Raw genomic sequence first — 13,929 nt, 5'->3', positions numbered from 1 at the left:
TGCCGCCTGTTTACGGCCTTTTAAAAGTGTCACGCCGCTTTAATTAGCGCGTTTGCTTGATCAGCTCAAACAGAAAGGTCGTGTCCACACGGCGGGAGCGTCAGACACCCGGCCGGGCCCAAACACACGCACATCGTACCACGATTTTTTACTTTATTTTGTCCTGATTCTGCTGATTCATCTTCATCCTATTCTGAAAACATTTGCTTTAACATAAAGGTGTTTTTGCAGCCATAACAGACTCGCTGGGGGTCTTTCAGGGCATATTTTGATTGATAAATCGGGCACTGGGGTAAGATCAGGTGGTGACACTGTAAAGAGCGACATAGAAAGTACAGTCAGTGAATGTATAACCACAGAGTCGAGCTGTAGGGAAAGTGCGGCTCATAAACGATCCTTGAATTTACGTACCTGATAGCTGTTCCTAATAAAGTGCTTGGCGTATATGTATGTATCTAATTCCCCTGCGCACCCTCTGCCGCTTCACCCTTATGAGAAGGGGAACCTCATCACGCTCTTCCATCGCTCGCCTCGGCACCCCAAACACAGATAGGGAGCAAAATCCCACCCACCTGACCGGGCCAGACGCCTAAATGAATAATTAGTGAGTGGTGTCTACATACTTTTGCCTATGTGGTGTATCTAATTCCCCTGCGCACCCTCTGCCGCTAGCCCTGCACCCTCACTTCCTCCTCCTTGTAATTTTTGTTTGCTCCTTTACTCTGCCACGTGTCTTTTATTAACGTCGATCGACTACAATCGAACCTGCTGATCCTTTTAATATTAAATAAATAAATAAGTAAATACACAAAAAACAGCCCAGCTGAGTTGAATCTGTTAATCCTGCGATCGATTGCACACCTAATTAAAAAAGAACATAAATTACAGCGGTAATTACACAGCCTGTCACTCCCCTCAGGTATCGCTGCACGTCCTGTCATGTTCCGGTAGCGCCGAGTCGAGTGTTTTGTGAGAAAACGGCAGGAAGGAGCCGCCGCTCCTCTCACACACGACGATTAGCTTTCTCTCGCTGCCAATCAAACCCGCCGCTGACTGGTCCTACTGTTCCTTCTGGCTTTGAACTGGTTCTCTGACTCGAGTTACCAGCAGAAGGAATATGTTCAGCCCTGGATCGGTTGTGTTCTGGCCCCGGGCGTCCCGGGCGCGGGCTGTGAAGTCACCGTCGGTGAGAATTGTGTCGTGCCGTGGCGGGGCAGGACGGGCCGACGGGTCTGGAAAAGATCTAAGATGTAGAGACTTTATTTTGCCCACATAATCCCCCAATTCTTGCCTTTCAAAGACCAAATATCAGCCAGTCGGGCGTCTGCACAGACACGATTGGCTGATGTCTAAGAAACAGGGTGGCCGAAACAGCCCAGCCATCGGGCGGCGCACTTGTCAGGGCAGTGCGCTCTAAGTGCAGGTCCCAAGCCCGGATAAGGGCATCCAGGGTAAACTGTGGACGGACAACCATCTTCGCATCTTCGCACCCTCCCTAAATCCGCCCTTTATGGTCGAGTGTCTTAGTCCAGTTAAAAAGACAGCAAGCATGTCTGGTTCATACCATTTCTACAGTGAAACGTGGTGGTGGTAGCATCGTGCTCTGTTCTCTGTGTACATATTGAAGGCTGGGCGGAAGCTCTTTTGAGGTGAGCCCGTCCAGAGCGCACCCACTGGACTGTGGACTGGACTATGGGGACAGTGCACCGTCCACTATTTTCATTCTGGAATGTAGCTTGTGCAGTACTAATGCGCTGGTGCTTTTTTAAAAATTTGGTTCTACGCTCCCCACATTGTAGTCGTACTTAAATACTCGAGGTAAATATATGCTGTTGATCTAGCTTCTGTTCACTACATTTAGTACGATTTCTGTCACAGAGAGGAACTACCGGACTCTGGACTGGACTGTGGGGACAGCGCACCTTCCAGCACCCAAAACGCCTCTGGATTTGAGGCTTAAACCCTGACGTATCCAGGAGGAAGGGTTCAAGTCAGGAATACCTTGGATAGGGGATCAATCCGAGCCTTCTATCACTTCCTTGACGTGTCTGTGTGGACGCTTGGTCAGCCGATAGGACATTATGCTAGAGTGTTCGGGTTAGGGCCACCTGAACACCCCTCAGGAACACTAGTGGCTGTCATTTCCACCCAGGGGTTTAAACTGAGTGTTGAGTAAAAGGTCTGAACACTTTCTGAAGGTTTCTATTTATTGCTCTCTGTCTCACATACTTTCTCTCTCTCTCTCTCTCTCTCTCTCTCTCTCTCTGTATGACCCGCCTCTCTCTCGCCCCCCCGGCCCCGCCCGTGTTCTCGTATTTGTAGGTATGCGTGTGGAACGTTGTTCCTCCTCAGTAATTATCATGTCAGTGTCAGCAGAGCTATCATTACATTTATTGCTTGTTTAATTTTCCGCGTGTTTACCAGCTCTTTGGGGTTGCTGCTCTCTTCTTTACTTTTTCTTTTCCTTTTAATCCGGGGTCTCATACAAAACACCCCCACCTACCCCCCGCCCCGCCCCCCATCCCCGAGCTTCTACCCAGACGTTCACCAAATAAATATCTCAGCATTTAGAAACACGTCCAGCTCTTACTGATTTATTTTATACAGCTTTATATTTTATACCATCACACTGCAGGAGATTTTGCATGTTCACCTTATAATAAAAAACTAATAAAACACGTCAAACTGAAAGTAAAACAGCTACATAAAACATCACATTTGCGGAGGACAACACTTCTTAATATATTTATTAAAAACATTTATTTAAAAGCACGTCTTAATAAATAAAAACGTCTTAATATATTTATTTTATTAAGACGTGTTTATTTATAAGTGTTTTTATTTATGAAGACGTGTTTTTATTATAAATTATTTTTTATAAATATAGTAAGATGTGTTTTTATTTTAAATTTATTTTTATAAATATATTAAAACGTGTTTTTATTATAAATTTATTTTTTATAAATATATTAAAACGTGTTTTTATTTATTAAGACGTGTTTTTATTTATTAAGACGTGTTTATCCTTCAGAAATGTGATGTTTTATGTACCAGTTTTACTTTTAAATTGACGTGTTTTATTAGTTCTTTTATTGTAAGGTGAACATGCAAAACATAAAAATATGTATTAATAATAAAAGGAGTCATGTGACCCTGTGCTGTACAGTAAGGCGTTTGCAGAGCGTCCTGTTTTACTGAGAGCATCGTGGATGAAAAGTGGCGCGTAGCTGCGGTTGATTTTACACACACCTCAGCTGCTGAGAGTAATAATTACGAGTGCTGTCCACATACTTTTGACCCTAAAGCACACTTATTTCTCAGATCCTCTCTGTTTACACCACTTGGGGGGTCACACAGGGCCACTTGTGCTCCTCTGTTTGAACAGACCTTGTTTGTAACAGACCAGTGACGGTCTCAATGTGCCGCTGTTAGCGCGCCCCGTAATTAGCCGACCCCCTTCTGATGGCCCGTTGTCACCTGAAGACAGGTGGGAATTGTGGGAGTTTGTGCTCGGCGTGGTCACATGACCAGGGTCAGACCGGGCCACCGGCGTGCCACTATAGCTGTCAGTACAGGACCATTCATCAACCGGGTTATTGCAGCGATGCCCACGAGGCGTGTAGGGTGTGTGTGTGTGTGTGTGTGTGTGTGAGTTTAGGTGATTGTTTTACAGCCACGTTTGACTTAACAGCGAGTTTTGGGCCGTAACGCTGCGCCGCTGCGCGCCCCTCTGACACGTGTAAGTGGAGTCCGTGGCCCCCGGGTTGCCGCGAGGCCTTTCCTGATCACGCCGAGATTTATGGGCCTTCAAATGCTCGGCTATGACGAAGTGCAGCATTCACAACCTCATAACCTCTCCCCGAGGCCTTCGCCCCCTACCCCCGCCCCCCCAAACCCCCCCCACCCACCGGGTACCCATTTCAGCCTCTTTTCCCTTCCACTTGTGTAAACACTGATGTGGTAGGAATAACACACACGTCAGGTCTCATTACTGGCATACGGGTGGCGTGTCGGTCAGGCGGCGTTGCCAGGCTTTATGGCGGGCGCTCCACGGACTAACTCCACGGCGTCGGTACAGTGCGTAACTCTTTCTGAGAATCCGCTGCAGGCTAGGTGTAAAGAAGCAGCTGTTGTACACTGATGTATGCTTGAAGAGCGCAGGTGCTAGTCTGTAGCCGAAGCTCTATTTCACGAGCTAACAGACCTCGAGTGCTCCGAACGAGCACAAATTCCCACAGACTCCCATAAAACTGGCGGGAACTGAAATTTGACTGGCAGTGGAGCGTCTGACAAGCTCATCGTCCGGACGTATAGCATACGCCGAGTGCACCGTAGCGTGGTGCCGCAGCCGGTGGCTTGGGTTCGATCTTTGTCTCTGCTCAGATGGTGTAGTGGTGGCTTTGTGGTCAGGGTACCGGACTAGACAGCTGACCAGTTGGCACAAGTTGGTACTGTTGGGCCCCTGAGCGAGGCCCTCAATCGGTTGCAATTGCTTGTTATTGGCTACAGTTGTGAGTCGCGACACACTTTGGATAAAGGCGTCCGCTAAATGCTGTAGATGTACATCTATATGCTTCCTGAATGCTGTATAGTGGCTTATACAGTACTAATGCGCTGGTGCTTTTTTAAATTAATGTATTTATTTGGTTCTATGCGCCCCATACTTCAATACTTAAGTCAAAATGACAAACCGGAAATAAATAGACGCCGTTTGATCTGCTTCTCTTCACCACAGTGTCCAGAGCAAAGCTTTATTACGGCTTCATTGCTCTGGAGCTGGAGGCTGATGCTCCTCAGACCAGGTGGGGTGGCCGACGGGCAGACACGCCCGACAGTAGGTCCCGTATCGGCCCGCAGCGCCTCGTTTAGAAGGACCTCGTTTAGGGTCGTTTATTAGCGACCTGTGTTCGTTCGAACCCGGGCTCGTAAACAAGTCGGCGTCTGGCTGCGTTCCTCCCCCGGCCTGAGGAGAGAGATCAGGGAAAGGCGTCGGCTAATTTGTTCCTCCGACATGAAAACGGACCACCACCTGGTTTTTTAGAAGTTTAAGCACCTACCCCCCGCCCCGACCCCCCCAACGGTCGAGCGTGCACCCGCCGCTCTCTTTTATTACCACAATTATGGAGGCCGTCCTGTAGCCACCTCGCTGCGTGTGTGTTTCGGGTGGCATCTGGTTATGGTACGACCCGCACGCCCACCCGAGCCACATCAAACATCCCAGGCGGGGCACGAGCGTGCAGGGTGGGGTCTCCCCCGCCCCCCCCCTCGGTTCCCTTTATCCTGTGATCAGTGTGTACCCGAGCGCACCGGTACCGCAGCCACCAGGCATTAAGAGCTTTTAGTCGGGCGGCTGTGTTTCATGTGGTTTGGTGGAAACGCTTGGTGTACAGATGGAGTCGGACCTCCTGCGTTGGCGTCTCACCCAGAGGTGGCTCACGCCGGCATGACGGATCCCCAAAACGTCGCCCAGGCCGCCACCGACGCTTTATTGTTATAGTTACCGAGTCGGTGGGCGTTTTGTTGGCGCTTTAACCCCCAAAATGTCTAGTTTTTGGATGAAGTGTCGCCAGCACGGTTCTCTGACCTCTTGGACCCCTTGGACTTTGGGTGTGCACACAAAAATTATAAGGACCCTCAGTCAGCAAACAAGTCAGGAGTCCGGCGTGTTACCTACCGCTCGGACAGACTCGAGGTAGCGGTTCGGATCTCCGGATAAAATCCTGCCAGTCAGTAGAAGAAAAACAGCACGGAGGTGTTCGTGTTAAACGGTTTCGTTTAATTGTAGATTTTTCGGCTCTATTTTTGATTCCTTTCGCCCCGTCTTTTCTCTTCTGGTCCCGGAGCGAGAGGTGAGAGGATCGATGGAGAGAGCATTACAGTAAAACGTATTGATCAGGCCGGGGGCGAGGCGGGAGAGATGGCCGAGTGATGCAATGCTTAAAGGAATTTATCCTCTGACTCCTGCATTAACCTTCTATTGACTGCTTTGGCTGTCCATAATTAACACTCACTTTAGCTAAAGTGGTTAGCTTCGGCACCCGGGCGGACCTCCTGTGTGTGTGTGTGTGTGTGTGTGTGTGTGTGTGTGTGTGTGTGTGTGTTAGTGAGACAAAAATCGAGAGAAAGGAGAAATGGAGGAGAATCAGGAGCAGGCGAATCCTCGGAGGACCCGCCAGCAATACGATCAGACACCTTTTGCATTAGCGTGTTATTTCGGCAGGTCTGGCGCTCGGGCTATAGGGTTTCTGGGCAAATTGAAATAAGCGATCGTGTTTGTCAATCGCCGCCCAGACGGGAGAGGCTGGGATCGGATCCCAGGGAGCGCGCAGTACTTTCTAACAGTTCCACCTTCACTGATGTGCTGAGCGCTGACGAGACGTCCCGAGAACGAACCGGTGCGGTCATGAAAGCTGCTCGTCGTTGTTACGGTGTTAGGGTGGCATTAGGGCGCATCCTTGAACAGAACAGGCACAAATCCCCATACACGGACTTACTTCTCAGAGGAGCGGCTGATAAGATCGCGGCCGTGCGCTCATGACGTTAGCGCAGCCCGGCGGGAGATAAATGATGAGCTCATTTAAACGCACACCGGCGTTCGGCCCCAAGGTCACCCGACGGTCTCATTTACCAAGCCATGCGCGGCATTACACTACTTAGCCCGTGTTAGCGGGCGGCGGTGTGGAAGCGCGGGTGATGAACGGCCGGTGTGGATTTTAATTGTCGTTTTTAGTGTGTAATGTGGTCGCTATTGAGAGGCGAGCGGGCCGAGGCACAGCACTTAAGAGGAGCGCCGCGGCACCATTAAGTGGCCCTTACAAAATATATAACCGCGCCTGGTGGCCGAGGGGGACCGTCCTCTGACCGCCGAACGGCCTGCCAACATTTATAATGTGTGTGTGTGTGTGTGTGTGTGTGTGTGTGCGCAAAGAGGGATGTTGAAGTGAAATGTGTGTGTGGATTTAACACGAGTGCTGATATTGATCTGATAGTTTGGGGGCGCTCAGCTCTGCTATCTGCCGGTCGGGCGCCTACACAGACGACGATCGGCCCGGTACTGCACACATGTTGGAGGGGGGGTGTGTTACTCATGACCATCCTCGGTCAGGAGTGGAGGTCTGCAGCAGTAGAGGTGGAATACCATTGGGAATTGGATACGACTAGATTGGTAGACTAGATTGTACTGTACTGTAGATCAGAACAGGTAAGGATCTGGACATCTTATCCCGAAAGCATTAGCATTAATGCGTAGGTGCTCTCAAGAGGACTTTTTCTGCACTGAAGTTGTTTGGAGGGTCGTGTCCTTCTGCTTTGCCATTTCTGGCTGGCAGAGGGGGCATAGAGGCACAGATAATTGGTGTGTCGGTTCCTTTTAATAGATGTTCACTTGTTGTCGCCTTGTGAGGGTTAATTCGCTCCAGGTGGAAGTGTTTCTATATGTATTAGAGTTTATCCCTCTCAGACTTGCCAGCTCCTTTGTTGGCAAACCTACCTTTACTCTGTGAAGCACGGTCCAGTCCGGTCCAGTTTTCCACTGGCGTGCAATGCCAACTTACTACATACTAAAGCTTCCCGGTAACTCTCTTGTTGTTGTAAAGTTTCGGGTCTTGCGGTGGAACAGACAAGCTCTTAAATTCACGTTGTGTGCCAGTTGGTGGCGCTGCTTATGTGTTGCCGGTCCCGGCTGGTTCTGAAGGTTCTCAGGTCTGCACCGCCCCTGTTCTGTCCACTTTCTCCGTCGCGGCTTCGTGCATCTTCTTGTCTTTTATTTATTACCTTGTTTCTGTTATTTTGTCCACCATATTTTTTGTATCAGTGGCATTTTTGCACTTAGGTTCAGGCGCCGATCTCAGGCAAAAGCATTGAGGTCGAGTCAAGGTCGCTTGTTCCTACAGTTACACTCCAGAATCTGGAGTCCCTCCCGGAGCAGCTGCTGCGTTTGTACCCGGGTTGTGATTTATAGCGCCCTGTGAAAGCGCCACACCCACACTTTATATGCAAAGTTATCCGAAGCGAATTCAGGTGGTTACAGCATGACAAGTACGCACATAAATCAGGCGCATGCCAGAGCGTCACGCGGCGAGATCAGAGGCGGCGCGAAGCTAACCTGCGCGTACCTGACCAGGTGTCGGTCAGCGGGAACGCAGGTGTGTTCAAGAATTTACATCATTTACAGCACACACACTGCTGTAGGATCAGGCGTGTTCCCCTCGGCCTCGCTCCCAGGCTGGGCTGACACTCCCACACCCTGTCTTCTTTAATATTGACGTTTTACTGACATTTTTATTGGGTTTCAAAAATATGTGGACAGGCTTGGAAAGGAACGCATCGAAACTTCTGTCACATGGTTAGGAAACAAAGCTTCACACGTTTTGTAAAACATGCAATACACGGAGAGAAGTATGTGGACGTGCTTGTTGGACACGGAGTTCCAAAAGTGTCTCTCATCACAAAGACTTTGAAGTGCGTCTGTGGGAATTTGTGCATATTTGTTGAATAAAAAAAGGTCTGATTCTGATTTTACTCTCTAATCATGCAGTAGTGTTGAGGGTGGGGTTGTGTGCAGGGCGCTCCTGCACCCCAAAACCTTTTAAATCACGTCTTTACGGACCTCACTGTGTGCCCACACAGCCTGTTGGCACAAAGTTAATTGTTACTGATTTTACACACTTGTTAGACAGTATTTAGGTGGGGCGTCTACATACTTTTTGCCCTACAGTGCTTCACAGTGCAGCAGTCACTCTACTCTGCTTATCCAACACATCATAGAGTTGGACCCACACTGTTAATTCCACTCCTGTGCCCGCAGATGCCAGTCCAGCCTGGCGCTGACCCTGCCCCCCGAGGAGGCGCCTGTGGACCGGCCGCACTGGAGCGGCGAGGACCCCGACATGCCCCTGCCCTTCGACCTGTCGGACATCATCAGCCGGGTGGAGTCGCTGCTGTGGAGGTGAAGTTTATACAGCAGCGTTCATCACACGGCGGATCCAGATCTGGTCCAACAGCTCGTACACGTTTACACCCACACACACCCACACACACACACACACACACACAGGTGTGTAATTAGTACCTGGGTGCACTTTTTACGTTATTACGCATCAGGACCTAGTGTGAAACAGTAATTTAATTACATGATATTATTTCACCTGCTTTAACACTAACAAGTGGAAACACGTGTTCAGTTCCACATTCCAGCAGTGAGCAGATTTAACGACGTGCTGCTGAACGTGAGCGTTTCTGTATACTGGAGATAAACCGGTTATGTAGCTTACGCAATAAAGTGTTTTATAATTATTATTATTATTATTATTATTATTACCAGTAGTATTAGTGTGATTATTTAAATTTTTTTGTATTATTATTATTACAATTATTTATTTATATTTTAAGTATTAGTATTTCAAGTATTTTATTTAAATGATGTATTAATATTATTAGTATTAGTAATTAATACATTTTATTATTATTATTATTATCAAAATATGTTTGTATTATGAATATCATTAATCATAAAACTTTATTATTATTTTTGTTATTATTATTAAAATCATTACTTGTTATATGCTGTAAAAATTTTCATTTGTAAATTTGTTAAAATAATACTATTAATAAAATATAGTAATTATTATTATTATTTAAATTATGTTTTAATATGATAAGTATTATTATTTTCATTATTTTATTATTACTATTATTATTAAAATTATGCATTATTATTAGTATTGGAAATATTTTAAGTAATTTATTATTACAAAAAAATAATTTTATTATTATTACTATGATTATTATGATTACTATTTTTAATATTATTATTATTAATAACATAGTTTCAATTTTTTACCTTATTTTTATATTCTTATTATTATTATTCGGAGTATTATTACTGTTAATATTATTAGTTTTCAAATTATTATTATTATTATTAGGGTTATGGTAATATTATAACAATAATAATGTAGGTGAAATGTCCCTATCCTTACCACTTGTAAATAATAAATAATAATAATGAGAATTATTGTAACATCGCTTCATGGCCTTTTGGCTAGAATCAAGTGTGGAATTATTGTTATGACTTTATTATGTAAATCCGATATGAATGTTGAATAGTAGATGATGAGAGCGTCTCTGTGATGATTCGGTGTTTATGTGAGGGATAAAATAATTATATGAAATAAAGATCATTTATCTGACTTTCCTCTCTCTGTAGGATGTGAGGGTGTGTGTGGCTGGAGAGGGAGGAGGTTTAGAGGACTGAACGAGGTACCATGAAGGAACGACTGGATGTTTTTAAAGAACTGCACCTACCTGGGGACGAACACCTTCACACACACACACACACACACACACACAGTCACACACTCACACACACTCATACACACTCACACAGAGCGAGCGTGAGACCTCAGCGCCGGGTGTCTGGACGGACGAGTGGAACGAAGAGTGAAACTCCAGGCCGACACGTTTTACTTCATCTTTACTTTGTTTTCCATCATTTTACTTCATAGCTGTTTATCTGTAGTGTTACTATGGAAACGTATATATCAGCGTTCTAACGGTTTCATGAGGAGAACTAGCGGCGTGTGTTTTTATTAACGTCTCACGTATACGGTGTACACAAAGCGCTTCGAACTGCACTTCTCTTCCTGCAGGGTGGCGTCCAGACCTGACCACAGGGTCCTCGCTGTGCTCTAGGTGTGAATTTTGCGTGTCCATACGGCTCGTCAGAATCGCGTGTTTGCTCGAGTCACATGTCTGCGGCGGTGAGGATGTTGGTAGATGTAAAGTTTCCGGACGCCCCAGTTTCCTAAATTCGTGAGTTCTGGTGCTTCGGTTCCCCCCCATGCGCACAACTTTTGTCCGGACAGCAGGAAGCTCCGGCGGAATGAACTGGAATGACGACCGGTGCAGACACACCCCCTGACGAGCAGAGGCTTCTAGAGGGAGGAAAGCACAGGGCAGCCGACTCCTTAGTAATGCCTACGTTTTAGGAAAGCTTGCTCGGTGTCCGCATATCTTCAGCCTTCGCTCAGTTCTTGCTTTTAAATGTGTCGTTTTTTTAAATGAGTGAGAATTAGGATTTTTAGGGCAGATTTTTAGACCGCGGGCCGCTTTTATAGCATAAAGAGGAAAAAAATGATTTCCACTCAGAACGCATTCAAAACCATGTGGTCGTAGCTTCATTTCGAGGCTCTAAGTGAGCGAGAATACGAGTGGACAGGGGTGCGGATGCCCGTTTCAATCAGTTGGCATGTCCGGAAACGTCCCAGAGTGTGCCCGCTTGTCCAGAAAGCGCGTCCTGAGCAGTGTCGATAGGTGGCCGGTTCTGATCCTCCGGTTCTTGTTTTAAATGCGTCGTTTTTTTAAATGAGTGAGAAGTAGGATTTTTAGGCAGATTTTTAGACCGCGGGCCACTTTTATAGCATAAAGAGGGGAAAAAATGATTTCCACTCAGAATGTATTCAAAACCATGTGGTCGTAGCTTCATTTCGAGGCTCTAAGTGAGCAAGAATACGAGTGGACAGGGGTCCCAGAGTGCGTCCGTGTGTCCTTCCAGGCTGAGCAGTGTCGATAGTCGATAGTTCTTGCTTTGCTAGCGTCCGCTCCCTTTGCTCTGCCGCTGGCTGGGAAAGGAACACGCCATCCACAGTACACAAACCGACTTCCGAGGGACGCGGTCATGACGGCGGGGGGATCAAATCCCACCGAGAAGGGAAGCACAAAAAAAACGGAAGGAAAAAGATGATGAAGATGAAGCCAAGCAGATTATTGTGTTCCAGTAGAAACGCTTCAGCCTGATGTTTTGATTCGCCGATTCTGTTGTGTTTTATACATTTAAGGTTTTAGACCAAGTTGCCAAATATTGTTCTACAGCTGCGTAAACGATGTATTAATCCTCTGTATTTTTATTACTGTTATAATTATTATTCATTTTTTAACAGTGTCGATTATTTTCTCTCTCTCTCTCTGCATCCTTCTGGATTCTTTCTTTAGTGCTCCGAGCTTTTCTGAAGCATCGTGTGTGTGTGTGTTCTAAGCCCTAGCTGTGATAGAAAATAAAAATTAAACAATGCTGGTTTACTTTTGGGTGGATTTTATTTTTTGGGGAGTGGAAATGAAGCTCGGCGCGTTTTTAAATCGCAGGTTCTGCCAAGTTACCCAAGCTGTAGCTCATCAGGTGAGGCCGGGGATCTGCTGTGTAATGAAAGGATGATGAGAAGATGTAAAGGTAATACAATAATCAGGTAAGCAGCCACCCTACTGTGAAATATGGTGGTGGTAGAATGTCATAAGAATACATTCCATGTGTTGCAGAAAGGTCTTGTAAGTAAGAAGATTAGTGGACTAGAGAGCTTGTTAGGGTCTAGAACCAGTGTCGGACACCAGCGCTACCCGACTAACCAGGCAGAACTAGAAGATAGTTAAGTGGCACTAATAAACCCTGTTTCCAAAACAGTTGGGACACCTAAATTAGTGTTTCACACACAATTCTGAGTGTATTTTGTAAATCTTAATAACAACAGAATGTGACGCCACTAATATGCAGCACACTCAAAAACAAATAGGGACAGAGGCAAAATAAGACTTCGGAATACCGTTACCACTTAACACAGCATACCGCTGCACCGAGAAACGCAACCTGAAACCGTATCAGGCGTAGAGGAAGCCGTATATTCATTCTGCTCTCTGTTCTCTGGGCAAGTCGATGTTTAAAAAATAGAATTAATTTCGTTCTTAAGAACAGTAAATATTTTTGCTTTGTTCTTTTGTCTGATAAAGGTTTGATGCGAATTAACAAGTTATGGTTTCAGTTTTGATTGCATTTTTAGAAGGTGTCCCAACTTTTATAGACATAGGGTTGTAAATTGATTACATTGTGTGTGTGTGTGTGTGTGTGTGTGTGTTTTCCACTTACCTGTCCTGTCTGTGGGTCTCTACACCGAGCAATGAGTTGGTTATTCAGTGTGACAGAAGGTCCCTGGAGTGTGTGTGTGTGTGTGTGTGTGTGGATAATAAACACAGACCAGTTCATTGCGCTAACTGCCAGTGAGTGGACCTGTCAGACCCATAAGCCCTCTGGTTAACAGGCTACCATGGCAACGGCCCCGGCCGTCCTACGGGGTTGAACTGCTTCTCAGGTGTATCACGAGCGCCTCTAACACTCAGATTGAAGTGTTAACACGCCGGGGTCTGACTCCTGTCCTTTCTCTTCATCACCGTGACATTTCCATCACCACTCTCACTCCCCGTACAGGCTGACCTGATTACCCAGCATGCAACTTCACGCCAATGTCACCCGCCACTTCGGCGCAATAACACACCAGACGATCTAAACACACTGAGGGTGTGTGTGAACCCACCGATCTCTCTACACACACACACATTACCCATCATCCTACACTCCCGAGAAGAGGGGTGTCTAAATTCTTAGATCTCCTAAAATGCTCCTACTGAGGTGCTTTAATTCTGAGTGATGATCTGACTGAATAACGAGGGAGCGTCCGTGTGTTATTAGAATCCTCTGTACTGAGGAGCTGATCAGGAAGGTATGAGGGAGCTCATTAGTGCTCATGGGAGCTCAATGGTTAAGGTACTAGACTAATAATCAGAAGGTTGCTGGTTCAAACTTGGTCAGACTCTTTATTATTATTATTATTATTATTTATATTATTTATATCATTATTATTATTATTTATATTATTATTATTTATGTTATTACTATTATTATTATTTATATTATTATTGCTATTATTATTATTATTATTGTTGTTATTATTATTGTTATTATTATATTGTTATTATTGTTATAATTATTGTTATTATATTATTTTTATTATTATTATTTATATTGTTATTATTGTTATTATATTATTATTATTTTTATTGTTATTATTGTTATTATATTATTATTATTTTTATTATTATTATTTT

General features: G+C 45.5%; 1 protein-coding gene across 2 annotated transcripts in view; it reads left to right on the top strand.

The window, feature by feature from the left end:
* The window catches only part of fto (FTO alpha-ketoglutarate dependent dioxygenase), a 105,796-nt gene extending 93,718 nt beyond the window's left edge, over window positions 1–12,078 (top strand). The window contains exons 9-10 of one of the 2 annotated variants that reach the window (XM_062989633.1): window positions 8,807–8,947; window positions 10,208–12,078. In XM_062989633.1, the coding sequence (XP_062845703.1) occupies window positions 8,807–8,947; window positions 10,208–10,214 (148 nt within the window). In that variant the 3' untranslated portion in view covers window positions 10,215–12,078. Of the gene's footprint in view, window positions 1–1,878; window positions 2,065–8,806; window positions 8,948–10,207 lie in introns of those variants that run through there. The other variant, XM_062989634.1, reaches the window with a different exon arrangement.
* Window positions 12,079–13,929: the final 1,851 nt, after the last annotated feature.

The sequence above is a fragment of the Trichomycterus rosablanca genome, chromosome 27 (assembly GCF_030014385.1).
Source record: "Trichomycterus rosablanca isolate fTriRos1 chromosome 27, fTriRos1.hap1, whole genome shotgun sequence".
Lineage (NCBI taxonomy): Eukaryota > Metazoa > Chordata > Actinopteri > Siluriformes > Trichomycteridae > Trichomycterus > Trichomycterus rosablanca.
Note: the sequence above shows the minus strand (reverse complement) of the source record. Positions and strands in the feature narration are given on the sequence as shown.